General features: G+C 36.7%; 1 protein-coding gene across 1 annotated transcript in view; it reads right to left on the reverse strand.

Annotated features, from left to right (window-relative positions):
* ADK (adenosine kinase) overlaps positions 1-5,773 on the reverse strand; it is a gene marked incomplete at its 3' end in the record, with an annotated part of 10,257 nt that extends 4,484 nt beyond the window's left edge. Inside the window, exons 1-2 of the mRNA XM_009576640.1 lie at positions 5,699-5,773; positions 782-954 (exon numbers count right to left, since the gene is read on the reverse strand). Coding sequence (XP_009574935.1) covers positions 782-954; positions 5,699-5,773 — 248 coding nt within the window. The remainder of the gene's footprint in view (positions 1-781; positions 955-5,698) is intronic.
* Positions 5,774-14,564: the final 8,791 nt, after the last annotated feature.

Below are 14,564 nucleotides of genomic sequence, written 5' to 3' on the forward strand. Positions count from 1 at the left end.
CAGTTCCTCAGGATCAAGATAAATGCCTATTGTCTTCATTACCTATTTCTGAAATTCTTGGTTTTATTAATTTTATTACAATACCCAAAATAAATCACTCTATAAACGGGTTCTTACTTATGAAATGCTCTGAAACCATACAAAATACCACAAAGACCATTGTTCATAGTCTACAAATATAAGAAAGGTTGAATATACCATAGAGTTCTGGAGAAGTGATTTTTTTAATACAGCAAAGACCATCTAGAAAAAGTAGCAAATGAAAACATGAAAGACAAAGTTCAGAAGAAATCGTTAACATGTAGACATACAGAATTACAGTTATTAACTTCTCAACAACTGCAACAATAAAAAAAAATTGATTTTTTCTTCCTCTTGTATAAAATCAAATTAACCCTTTCGATCAGGCTATATATGCTGACACCTATCCTCTTTAAACACATTATCACCTGAAGTGTATTCCTCACTTGCCAATCAAGTATATGCCTTACACGCCAATCAGCTTTTACATAGGCTGCATAAACATACTTGTTAACCAACTTTTGTCTCCCACATATTTTCTCTCTCCAGAGCAACTAGAAGCCATAATACAACTGCTGTTCTCTATTAATACCTCCCAGACCCAAACTATGGGCCAGGTAGTCCTATGTTGTCTCAAAACAGTGCCAGTATTTTATCATTCAAATCACAATTTTTCAAGGCCAAATATTCCAAACAAATTAGGCTCCACCCACTATGCCAATTGCATTTATATCTTATGAAAATATCAGAGGCCCCTGACCTGTTATCACTAGTGATGCAGGCAGCACAGGTTCCTGTTGGTTCTTCACTCTGCTCATAATAATGGGCATCCACATGAGCTTCCTCAGCCTTCTTCTTTAAGATCTCTCCAAATTTATCTTTGCCAATGCACCCAAAGAAAGTTGCAGCTTTGTAAGGGCTCTGAATCATCCACTGCAGATTGACAGGGAAAAAAAAAAAAAAAACAAAAACAAACAACAAAACCCCAAAAAGTTAGCATGCCTGATATTATTTTTTGCCATTTTTTTCTCTCCACTTTCTGTATTTAATTCTGTGCCTACAGAGCACTGTGACATACAGAACACTTCTGTGCCTGAAGTAAAAAACATCTGGTACATCAAGGGAGGGAAGGTCAGCAAAGAATAAAAAATTTACCCTTAGTGATCCCACTGAGTGTTTAATACCTAATGTAAAACTTAAATACACATAGTTCACTATCAAATAAAGTAGATTAGTATGTTTTTACAACATATTTCAAAAGGTATTTCAAAAGAAGTTCCCTTGCTTCGAGGAGATGCCCCTACACTTACATTTAATCAAGCAATGTATATCTTAACGTATATCTTTAAAGAAAATTTGTAGAAAAGAAAAGACAAAATAAAATAAATAAAAAAAAAAACCCAAAAAACAAACTCCAAGAACCAGAGAAATAGCACATAAGGAAAACAATACATTTGAGAAACCTAAGAAGAAACGTTGTGCAACATTCACAATATATACAAAAACTAAATGATACTGAAAATAACCATTTGTGTCTACCATTTAATTACATGCAAAAAAGGAAATGCTCCCCATTTACATTGTTAAACCATGCATGAAAATATCTGTCTCCAACTTTATTAAGAGCAGTTCTATCACTTAAATTGTAAAGGAAGAGCAGTTGCTAAGGTGCCAGGTTATTTCATAAAGCTCTTTTATTAATACAAAATATGTATCATTCAACTGTAAATGTAAGTCCATTTTGTACTAAGTTAAAAAATAGCATTTAGCAGCGAAGTAAAATCAAGAGTGAACTAAAAAAAATAAATGTGAAGAAAATCATAGGCCCTACTCTGCTGGTGGTGAGTCAGTCAGCTGAAGTCATTATAATTCACTCTAATTAGAGTCAGAAAGCTTATCCACTCAATCTATAGTATGAATTAAAGGCTACATCAATTTACTGCTATACTAAAACCCTACTTATAATTGTTTCCTAATCAAGATTTAAATAAACTATAACGTCTCTATTACAAAGCAGCATTCCTGGTAGCTGTAGGTTGTAGAAAGGTCAAGTAACTGAGTCGCAAACACATGCTTAGTCACATCTTTATTACTTCCAGTTCCAGGTAGAAAAAAAAAGGAAAAAAAAAAATCTTTAGTCATGTAAAAGTCTTCATTAATGAGGCAAAAGTGGACAACAGTTGCAAGGCCTCTTTCCTGCAGCAATTTAATATATATAAAGTTTAAGGACAAAAAAGATTGTGTTGTCAGATGGTGGCAGCATTCAATCTCTCATTCATGAAATGCACACTACATATGCTCTGCTAATCTATTCCATATAACTCTAAATTAATATAAATTAAGAAAACCCCTAACAAGAATTATCTATGAAATCCTTGTATTTTACATACATTTGCACACACATAATACACATTTGCACAGTGTTCATTTAGGATGTCTTAGGAACAGTAATCTTTTATATTTGGAGGTATATTTAAGTAGAACAGATTACTTAACAAGACTAATGTTGTGTAAGCAAATATGGAACCAATTTCCACACCAATAACAGAAGTACCTGAAGCCTTGTGTGCCATGTTGAAAAGCATACCTTACCCTCACAAATAACAAGAATTAATAGAGATCACTATGAACAGCATTTATCAAAGCATCAAACCCCAACAATTCTTCAAAAAACATATGACTTCAAACTATACCTTAAGCTTACAACATTTTATCAAATGACATAACTTCTCCATCCTTTATATATAAAGTCTGACAACATTTGGAATAGTAGTAAGTAATATTTCACATACATCTCTGAAAAAAGAATTTCTGTTCAAGTATCACAGTTTTGGCTATTGGCAGCAGCTCAATTTGAATTCAGATGTGATACATGCCATATATAACTGTCACAATCTTACTTTAAGTGTAAGTAAAGTTATTCTTGAGAATCAGAAGTCACGATCTAGGATTTCTTGAGATGAACCTCTGTATATTGTGCAGACCACTTCTTCCATAAGCAGTGGTTCTGCTCATACTCACGATTATTTGAAACACAGGTATTATATGGTGGGGGAATATTCCCACTATATAGATATTCTTTTCATTTGAACATCTGAGCTATGTTAAGCAACACTGAGGAAGATGGAAAAGTAGTTCAGCAGTGTTTCTGGAAAGATCCTCTCATCACAGATCTCCAGTTACAAATACTCCCAGCTACTTGGAATTATCTCCACATATTCCCACAATAATGGTGGTGAGGTCTTGCTAGTTGCAGAACTCCTCCAAACTATTCTTCCTTTACCTCAGCTAAAAGGCTACATATTAGTAAAGGCAAAAAACAGACATCACATTACAAACTTGATGAAACTGAACTATAGAAATACCTCTGTGGTATACCATTGAAGTTGCACCTCGGGGAATGAGTTACAGCAGGCATTTTTTGCATATGTGTTAAAAAAAAAACAAACCTGAAAGAGACAAAAGAACATCTTCACGGTAGACTCTGGAGCACTTTTGAATAACCTGATATGGAAAAAACAGGCTTCTGTGGGCTACTTCACACACCGTTGTTATTAGCAACATTTTGGCTAAAACACTCTAAATGGGAATGGGGGTCAGTCATCACAAGACATTTATCACCATGAAATAGTCATGCAGCATTATATCTAATATCAACTGAAGGCCAATAACAAACTGCACACGTTAATGCCAGGTATATGGTTATGTAAGCTGCAAATTCGTTTTATAGATTCATGCGGAATACAAGATTTAATTGAATGAAAAAGACTTTAGACAGAAACAGAAAATGACCCAGCTCAGCAGGCACCAGCATAATGAGATAATTATCTAGGGTTTGGCTAGGCAGTGAGGCAGTTATTAACTAACTGTATTGACAGTCTGGTCAGGAGAGGTTGGCACCTGGCCACACCATGAATCCTCACCATCACCCAAGGGAATCTGAGGCTGTTAATGGCCCAAAGACAGAAGTGTCAAAAGTAGGAACTTCTCATGAAGGAACAAGACAGCCTCAGGAGGGGGATACCACAAAGGAAACTCAAAATCTAGAGCGGTTTATGAGATCTAATGTGTTTCTCCATCCTAATGTTTTCTTCTGTCAATGCAGCTTGGACATCAGGTACATACAAAGACAGGCCCTGACCTTTTGAGTTGGGATAAGCATCCATGACAGAGGAAGGAGCATGGGAAATAGAACACCTTTCAAATGTTCTCTTGAGTTAAACAGATTGCATTCTCCTTACATTTTTGTTTGTATGCAACCTGGTAAACTAAAACCAAATATTAACTTTCTTTTTAATTTATTTCTTGCCTTCAGCATAAATCTGTTTTAAAATTAGGCTGATTTCAAAAGAAGCATCATCTATTATCAGATTACCCTATCCCTTACAGGCACATTATTCCTTACGATGAAGTACTGAAGCCAGCACTTCCAAAAGAGGCCAGCTCCCTGGCCGCTCAAGGATACACTAGAGAGTGACAGAACACTTCTCTCCTTATTTTCATGAGGCTAACTGGGGCTCACAGTAGTAGGAGTATCTGCTCAAGTGTTTCTTCATGATCGGAGTTAACAGGGTGAACTCTTTGGCATGCTTTAGCTATCAGAGAAGTGTAAGAACCTTTGTGTTCCAGGGAGTGGGTGGCAATTGCAGAGAACAGCATTATCTTTTCTTGCAAGATGTTGAGATGCAAAGAAAACTTGGTAACAAGTAAAACTCCTTAAGACTCAATTGTGACTTTGCGAGACTGCTTGGAATTAACTATGTCCCACTCTTTCACATCCTCAGACTCAAAGATGCGGTACACCTATCTCCCACTTTTGCCTGATTAGAAAACAGCTTTGGAAACAACCTTTTCTCTGAGTTACAGAAGCACTTCTAGAAGCACTTCTTCCAACACTAGAAGGGACCTCACTTTGGCTACTCAATGCTGTCTTTTAAGAACTATATTCAAGATGAGATGACAGAGTTACCTGAATGGTCCCTTACACCCAAAAAATAAAAAAATGCCCCTTCATACTAAGTGAAAGAAAATCAGTGGTCTTAAAGAATTAAAGAACGGGAGAGAACTGAGTTCTTTGATTTTATTTCCCAAGCTTACCCTATTTAGCTTGAGAATGCCATGCTTCTGCCACAGGGGCAGAGTCCAGTATCCCATATCACAACACTTGATCTGTATTCAAAGCTTTTCTTTACTGTTCCTGCAAAGTTCACTGTAGAGGAGGACCTCTACTTGAAAGGCAAAAAGCATCAAAACTAAATACTTGATCTAATTTACCTCACTATCTCCAGTTGCAAAGATCCTTCCCCTGCAAAAGGAGAGTTTGCTACTGCTGGGTCTCAGTACACAATCCCCCAAGACTTAAAAAGAAACATCATATTGTTTAAGCTTAAGACAGCTTTATAGCCCTCTGACTAAAACAAAGATCCTTCAGAAATTATTTCATTTTACTCTGACTCTATGCTTTGCTATAAGTGCCACTGATAGCTGGACAACATCGATAACCAGAACAAGGAGGCTGACGAAGACACTCGCTATCAGTCCCACATTGTTCTCCATCTGAACTCCTCAGCTCCTGAATTCTTTTTCAAAGCTGCAGCCAGTAGTGCATTTCCACATCTGTCAGTCGTCTTAAACTAACAATGCCAAAGCATACGAAGCTTTGCTTAGACTGACATACCTTCTGCACATAGGAGTTTTCAGCTGTAGACTTGAATCCTAAATGCCTAGGAACTGACAACACAACAGGAAGCATTATGCCCCTTCACAGTGAAGGATCTTCAAAACTCATTAACAGTGAATACAGACATCTGAAGTGCATCTGAAGTGCGTTACTTGAAGCTGGACTCTTCTCTGCATGATCTGTCAAATCTGATCTTATTTTAAATTGCAGCTCACAGAGATAAGGACTCCAAAGACCTAAAATAAGCTAAGACTTAACATGCTTTCTAAAATCTAAACTAAACAATGTTAGCAACTACTCATGAAGCATTCTTTTTAGTAAATCAGAACAGAAATGGCTTCTTTTTATACAGTGCTATTTGGAGTATCTCTTATTTTTATATTCTGAATCTTAGAATGAGTCCATATTCTTTTCAGAAGGTTTCACCAGTCTGTTGTACCCCTAGGACATTTCCCATCACCAATTATATACACAGTTCATTAAAAAGCTCTTACAAACATTTTTAGGAATATTTTAGATGCTGAAAGAAAATAAATCACACCTCACCTTAGAAAATCAGATAAAATGAGAAAAAAGTGGGATTAAAAACTAAATCTGATATCTAAATCTTAAAAACAGGAAAACCTGACAATATGCAAAACAATCCTAAAAAAAGACATCAGGGTTACTGTTCGAAGTGAGCTCGCTTATTTCTTGCGAATGATATGATACACCTCAAGCACAACTGGAATGCAATATTCTGTTACCATTACATATACTGTATCATTTAAAATCCCTACCGTGGTAGGTTATCCCAGCCAGCAGCTGAGCCCCCACCCAGTTGCTCTCTCAATCCTCCCTCCTGGCAGGATGGGGGAGAGAATTGGAAGTGCAACAATGAGGAAAAAAAGACGCATGGGTCAAGATGAAATGATACAAAGGCAATCATTCACCACCTCCCACCAGCAGACCGATGCCCAGCCAGTGTCCGAGCAATGGCTGCTTTGGAAAAACTCCCCCTCCCTCCCTGCCCCCAACAGTTTTATTGCTGACTATATTCCTTATGGCCTGGAATATTTCTTTGGTCAGTTGGGGTCAGCTGTTCTGGCTGTGTCCCCTCCCAACCTCTTTCCCACCCCACAGCCTACTTGCTGGGGCAGCAGAGTGAAAAAACAGAGAAGGCCTTGATGCTGTGCAAGCACTGCTCAGCAATAGCTAAAACATTGCTGTGTTAAACGACACTGTTTTGGTGACAAACCTAAAACACAGCACCCTATGGGCTTTCTATGAAGAAAATCAACTCCATCCCAAGCAGACCCAGTATACCTACTCAAGAATGAGTATACTGCATCAAGATCCTGGAAAACAGATGAGATACTATGGTTTTGTTCCAACACCTTTTTTCCTTTTCCTTTTTTTTCATTGATCAACAATTAAAGTTTGCAACAGCTACTATCACATAATGGCCATATAAGAAAAAAATGGAAAAGGAAAAAATACGCTTATCTTTATAAAAGCAGGCTTGCAAAAAAGAGCCCCATGTCCTGTACAGTAATTCTTCCACCATTAGCCAAAGCTGCCAAATCTTGCATAAGGAAGCGATACTGTAAAAACACATGACAACACCCTCAAGCAACTTCCAATCAAATGAGATAAAAGTGATAATTTTTTTAAAGGAAAAGACTAACTAAAGCCTTGCACTGAGACCAATACCTACATCTTACCAGGATTTGGTTCAACACGTACTATCCAAATCTCTGCACAGGAATACCTACTAGTTTTAGTGTGGTACCACAAGTTGCGTTTTGCCATAGCTTTTCAAATTAACATGTCTATCAAAACGTTAATCATCCAGTACTTCATTTAATTCTACATTTAAAAACACAAAGTTAACAAACTGCCTCTTAACAAAATCTATAATCCAAATAACTATTTTCAGTGCTGCTATTCTTTTGTATTCCATTTCCTATTCTTTCCCTCTTGCTCTTCATCTGCTTGTCCACTGTTTTATTTTTAGTCTAGATTGTAAGCTTCTTGCTGTACAAGGAAATACCAGCTTATTTTCTGTAATTAAGCATGTAGTAGTCATATTCCAAAGTTTCAACGTGGCCAAAAGCTAGCTCTCTATTTTATTCTACCCCCTAAATATTGGCCAGTCTAGGCAACTAATTCCAATATTCCTTACTCCATCACCCTCTTATCCTGTATTTATAATGCTACAGTTCTGCCTCAAATATCTGAGGTGTTGCAGCCTCTCTTCTGAAGTTCAACATACATTATCTGAGGCCAAAGGCAGAATGTCTCCTGGAAGACCTTACAAGGAACATAATTGAGACCACAGCTGGCCTTGTGTCCCTTCCCCGTTTGAAGCACAGAACCTGAGACATCGACCACCTCCTTGTTGTTTAACCTGATGTGTCACTCCCTTTCCCTTTCCACAACATTAATGTGGTCCCTTCTCAAAACCAGGTAAAAGATGATACACCTACAAAGCAGGGCTGGTCATGACAGTTCTTCATCACTCAAATGACAGTTATATGAAGGGTGTCACAACGGTAAGAATTCCAGGTTTACTTGGGACTCCTCTGCAGCTGTTTCAGTGTATACAACTGTTTAATAAGAAATTTGCTAATATTACAAAGCTACGTATAAGGTAAGGTTTACGAGTACCTTTATCAGTAAAAGAACTCAAAGATACTAACTTCCTTGTTGAACACTGCGAGAGAAACATGGCAAAGTAGCAAATAACGTACAACAAAAAAAAAGTCTTGTTACTCTGTGGCTAGAAGCTGTGGTGTTAAGCTGTTAATGGAAGCATATTAACAACATGAAACTAGATCATCATACTTGGGTACAGTAAGACAGATTCATTGGGCAACTGTACACTTCTGTTAACCATGCCTCAGCCTATTCTACCTGTAAAGAATTAGCACTCACTTCATGGAGATATAAGGAAGACTGATAAACATTTTAAAAATGCCTTAAAATTCTCCAGTGTAAAATACTGTATATGTATTTTATGTATTTAAGTACTAATCTATAAGTGAGGTTGATATTGTTGCAAAGTGACGTTTTATGATATTTGGCATATGATTTTGCATATCTATAAGCTTAAAACAAATCTTCCTTTTCAAAATGCATGCATATGTCACTCTCACTCCCCTGCTAGATGATGTGCAGTCTCAATGAATACATCTACTCTCAGAATGACAGCAAAAAATCCACCAGTGAAGAGACTTGATTCATTTTCTGGCAGCACTGAATTCATAAAGCACAAACTGTAAACAGCTGCCTATCAGCTTCTATCTGCAATAGTATCAAAAACAGATGGCAAAGGTCAAGTCAAAGTTTATTGACAATGATGAACTTTGACAGCCTCTATTAAATTACTTCTTCCTTTAAGGTGTATGTGATCAAAGCTGCAGCGAGATTTTCACTCAGTCACATAACAAGCTATTTGTTGAGATTGAAACATCTGGTCAATATCTCCTAACACTGCAATTTCATGCACAGTTAGCAACAGGGAGCATTTCTTCTGTTCTTCTTACAGGGTCCATAAGGGTGGCACATATGGCTGATCATTTCATTCAAAAAGGTTTCAATTCCAGGCATTACATACAATTGTCTCTATGCTTTATAGTATTTTAAGTCTACCAACCATCGTTTTCCATCATCACTGCTGTCTGCTCTACTCTTTGCTATAAAAGCCCACTAATATGACAGAGCGCTTAAAGCTTAACAGCTTTTGACTACTGGAGTTAGAAAGCAGCTAAGGGAAGGAAGTTTTTAAAGTGGCAAGTCTTCATCTATCTGTTGTCAAGAATTCCCAGTGCATTAAACTATTTACCAAAGCTCTAGTAACACAGATTATAATTTTTGTTGTAATAGCAAACCCTTCATTTATGAGGCATTCCCGAGCAATTGGAGATCACCCTTTTTACGAATTTATAAATTATTATACATTTTACAAACATAACATACAACATACATTATATTTCAAGTGAACGTGTGATAATTATAAGAACTTGAAGAATCATAATCCTATTTCTCAATCTGAAATAGCAAGAAGACACAAACCTATCCCAAATGCTGAGAAATGCTTGCCTTTAAAATTATGCATCTGTGTTGCCACAGCAACAATTAGTGGATAATGTGAAGTCTACTTCACCCTTCTCTTTCTAAATCCCAATCTTTTTGGTCAAAAGAGAAAGGAAGGCTAGTTGCAAACATGCCTACAGAAAGTACATTTCAAAGAATCTTCAGTTACTATTAAATAATCTCCATTTTTATTCAATTAACATTTGATTTCCACATCTCATTCCCACACTGGCTGAATCCAAGTAGTATCTGAACCTTGAAAGTTTACCTAGTAGTTGTAGGAAGACATTGACTCTAAAACTCCTTAATATAATTATGCATCATGCCCAGATGCTGCACCAAAGGCATAACAGAGTGGTGGGCAGGGAAGGGAGAAGGTAGATAATCTCCATATGGGAAAATCTACAAAATGCTTCAACAGAGATATCCCTCAAAGATGTCACTAAAGATGCCTGGGCTTTTCTGGAGAGTGCGTTGACTTTTGGCACTATGGCATTTACTCAGTAGTACCTCATTGTTCTAAGGAATAGGATATGTAAACTAGATTTAAAAAAAAAAAAAAAAAAAGAGAGAATTGTCCACGAGAAACTGATGGGTTTCATATAAATGTCAAGATATGGCTTACAGGTAAGAGAACATTTTTACAGGTTGTAAACATGAGCCTAAATAAGAGCCTGTCACGCTATGTCACAAAGGCAGACAATCAAGTCAGGAAAGCAACTAATTACCTGTCACTTAGCACTAACAGCACTGGTGTAGAAATTAAGTAGTTAGCCAAATTCTAACTGTTTTTTGATAGGAGTGCAAAGGAGGAAATGTTCCAGGAGCTCCAAACAAGTTCAGAAGTGATGGGATTAGCACTATTAAATTGCAATCTTTTTTCAAATAAACCCACAACAACCCCACCCAGTCCCAAAGGGTGCAAATTCAGCCTAAACCTTATTGCATATGTACAGCAAGGCTTACAGTATTGTGGTGGAGCATTCCATCTAAGCTGATAAGAACTTTATTTCTCCCAGAGTTAATAAAGAAGTTTCTCCAGAAGAAATTAGGAGAACAGAAGTTAAAAAAAAAAAAAAAATCTGGTGTCCCTCCTCTAACTTCAAGCCTTTCTCTCACTAGACTAAGAGCCCTCTGAATGACCAAGACAAAACTTTGAAAAGGTGATATTAGGTTTTGAGTTGACCCCATTAGGAATTAATATTTCAGGATTGGCATCTCCTAAATGTTATCCTATATACTCCATCCACAATTCCACATGGAAATGCGCCCCCTCCAACATTCAATATTCTTAAGGAATGATCCCTCTTCTAAGGAAGAAAAATGTGAACCAACTGAAAAATGACTGCCTTAGGACAGGCAAGTCTCAGAAAAGCCTCTGGATTCCTCATGTATGACTTCCAACCACATTTAGTTGGAAATGTTCTATGTCGACCAAAGACAGTGAGTGACACACAGACCAGGCTGAGATTCCACAGGAATACTGGATCCACAGTGTGCATGTGAACAATGATTTGGAGGAGAACTCATACATGCTCTCACAAAATAATAAAAGTAATTGCCATAGTATTCCCAATAGTACTCACTTCCTCAAAATTATAAAGTTTTATGTTACTGAAACAAATCCATTATTATGTTTATTGCTATGCATACAAACATTGGTGCCTTACCTTTAACAGTTCAGAAAGGAACAAGAAACTTCGGATAAGGTATATACTTTCACATTTCTAAACTACCTTTCAGCTTCTTATTCCAGTACCAACTAGATATAAAATCAATACAGAGTATTAGCTGCACGAGAAGTACTTATTTCTTATTGTTTCTTGCTTACTGACATCAAGAAGTCTGGACAAACGGCTGTTGCATGTAACACTCCATTTGGGCAGTTCATCTGCAGAGGAGGTTCAACAGGTCTCAAAGTTGTCACTGTCTGTGCACGTACCCTGGAATCCCCCTGCTAACCTGCGGAAAGCCAGATGCAGTCAGAGCACCCGGGACTGCCCGTGCAAACAGCAGCCACCTGCGCCGAGCATAGGCAGGAAGCAGGTGCGCTGTACCGGGCTCACTCTGTGCGCACTGCACGGCTCCAGCTCCCTTCTCCTCTCCAGGACTTCTGGGATGGAAATTTTGTAGCCCAGTGCAGAGAACTTCAAGCCCTTATGTCAGATGCTTTTGCTAACCACTTAGATGGTATGCTGTTCCTCCACAGTAGTTAGTACTATTCACTCATGTAAATAAATGTTATTTATTCTATTCACCAATAACTGAATGGCAACAATCTTATTTTTCCTATTTCTTAAGCATATAAATACTGTATTGTATTTGCTCCAGTTCACAAGAACCACTTTTCCCCTCGCCAGTTTCATCCATAATGCCTTTAGATTTGTTGAGGTGGGACACAGGCAATACCTTTGTCAAAATAATTTAAGAAGGCTTCTCTTTGCCATAAACTGTAAAGATACTCCATTCTGATTCCCAAGATATGAAACAAAATACAATTATTTATTACACCTTTTGTCTACTGTTAAACTGATGCACTCCTTCCTTCATGGTATTTTTATATTTGATTGTAACAAATTTACCTTTTTTTTTTTTTTTTTTAAAATTTTAACAAAATGGATGACAGAAATCACATATAATTATGTGCAGCTGAAAGCAGCGCTTGGCACTACCTGAATTTTTTGGCACACAGCTCAAACACTCTAATAAGTCCAAATAATTTTCACAGAACAGATAATTTAGTCACCAACTCCTGTGTACTTCGGAAAAAGAACTGCAAATTGCTCTTAAATTTGTTTTCCCTGAATTCAATCGTGGCTAAGACACTCTTCACTTGATTCCCTTGATCTGCTTAGTCTCAACGCTAACTCCCAGACCTAATTTGGCATCAGTGGAAGGTAAGGAAAATCTTACATTTACCAGAATGCTGATTTTGAGTCAAAAAGAGAGTCAACTCTTTTACTATTGGCTTCAAAAATCGCAGGATCGGACCTGATGAACTTTATCTTATCTTTTATACAACAAGAAATATTTTTTCAAACTCTAAAATCAAAATTAACAGAAAGAAGAAATACATACATGAAAGGAAAAGATACTTTGCTGAAACTGTACAGATCTGATCCAGTTAATATTCTTTTGAGTGAGGCGTATTTTGAAGTTAACGATTTCCTTTTCCAGTTGCCTCTGAGAAGCTGGAAAGCCCAGACCCGACTGTGATCTCAATTAATCCAGTTTTACATTGATGTAAATTTATTCACTTCAATAGAGTTGTGCATGATTTATGCAGATGCAAATGAAATCAAATCCATACCTCGTATGAACCTGTATATATTATCTTTTCATTTGGTAATTTATTTTTTATTTTACCTAATAGAGTATCTGCAAGTATGTGTGTATAGCTTTATTATTTCAATGTTTTAAAAAACTACCCAATATCATCTTCTACAATGCATACATTGACTACTATTACACTGTTATAGTTAAGAAGGAAGACTTATGGTCAGGGATTGACATCCAGTACAGGAGACACTTAAAGAGTACCACTTGAAGAGTTTAAAGTAAAAATAAGGAGACAATGCCTCATCTGCATTATAGCATGTGTAACAATAAAATGCCAAATTTTGAAAAGCCAACAATTTATGAAACAGAATAAGGAGTATTGTGTGTTTCCTTTTTTTCCATAAACATGGCAAACCAAGAATAAATTATAACTGGAATTCTTCTAAGGATAACAAACTAGCGATTTGTTTTTAAAAATAATAAATAGAACTTCACTTTAAAAATGTTTTCATTACAGCCACCATCCCAAAATATTCAAGTTGCAGGAACAGCTCCCTAAGCATCTTACTTGTGAATTCAGATTTGCTGAAAATCAGGTAAATTGCCTGTCAAATCACTCAAATACTATAAACCACTAAGTGACCACAAGTGACCCTCACAAAAACTTAGTGACAGGCATTTCAGTTCAGTCTTATGATCCTACTGGTTACAAGATCCTTTAAATACGGACAAAAAGAGCATCTCTGAAAATGTGCTTATCTTCTATCCCCCAAATTCACAAATTCAGGATTTTCTCATTTAGTTTTTTCTGTATTTTGGAATGCTTGCCGTTGACTAAGATTGCACTGTAAGGGTGAAATGCCAATTCACAACTTAATTTTGAAAGGCAAGAATTGGAATAGCTACCACTGAAGAAAGGAAAAAAAAGAATAAGAGAAATATCCAGAAGGAACTGCTTTCCAAAACACACTCAGGACCTTTTTGTTCCTACTAGCATCATAACCAATGTTAAAATGTTAAAAAAAAAAAAAAAAGTGTAAAACTGAATGAAAAATCTTGTGGCCAAAATTTGGTGTGATACACTCTTGGCCTGTACCTGTCATAGATCATAGCCAATGCTTTTAAATGAGACAGAAATCTTCAGCTGATGCATTGAGAATACAGTAACTTTATTAATTGTTACAAAGTCTGATTTTTTTCCTTTATGGGCAATTCCAAATATCCAGAATTACCTGCTCTTCTTCATAATAAATCTGTTACAAAGTATCTCCATCTGAGCACATATAATAGTCCAATTACTTTTTAAAGAAATATTTTTATGTATGCTTTATAGAAGATGATGATGTAAAACAGTCTAAGCAATAATGTAATTCAACAATCTCTGTTGTTTTCTGCTCGGGGCATTTACTGCTTTCAGCAGCATCAGGCAAGCCAGCAACCCCGTATCTTGCTTACAGTGGCTGCAGGATATGCTAATTGTGAACTCTGAAGATCCAACGTATTAGAC

The sequence above is a fragment of the Fulmarus glacialis genome, unplaced genomic scaffold, assembly GCF_000690835.1.
Source record: "Fulmarus glacialis isolate BGI_N327 unplaced genomic scaffold, ASM69083v1 scaffold15794, whole genome shotgun sequence".
Classification (NCBI taxonomy): Eukaryota; Metazoa; Chordata; class Aves; order Procellariiformes; family Procellariidae; genus Fulmarus; species Fulmarus glacialis.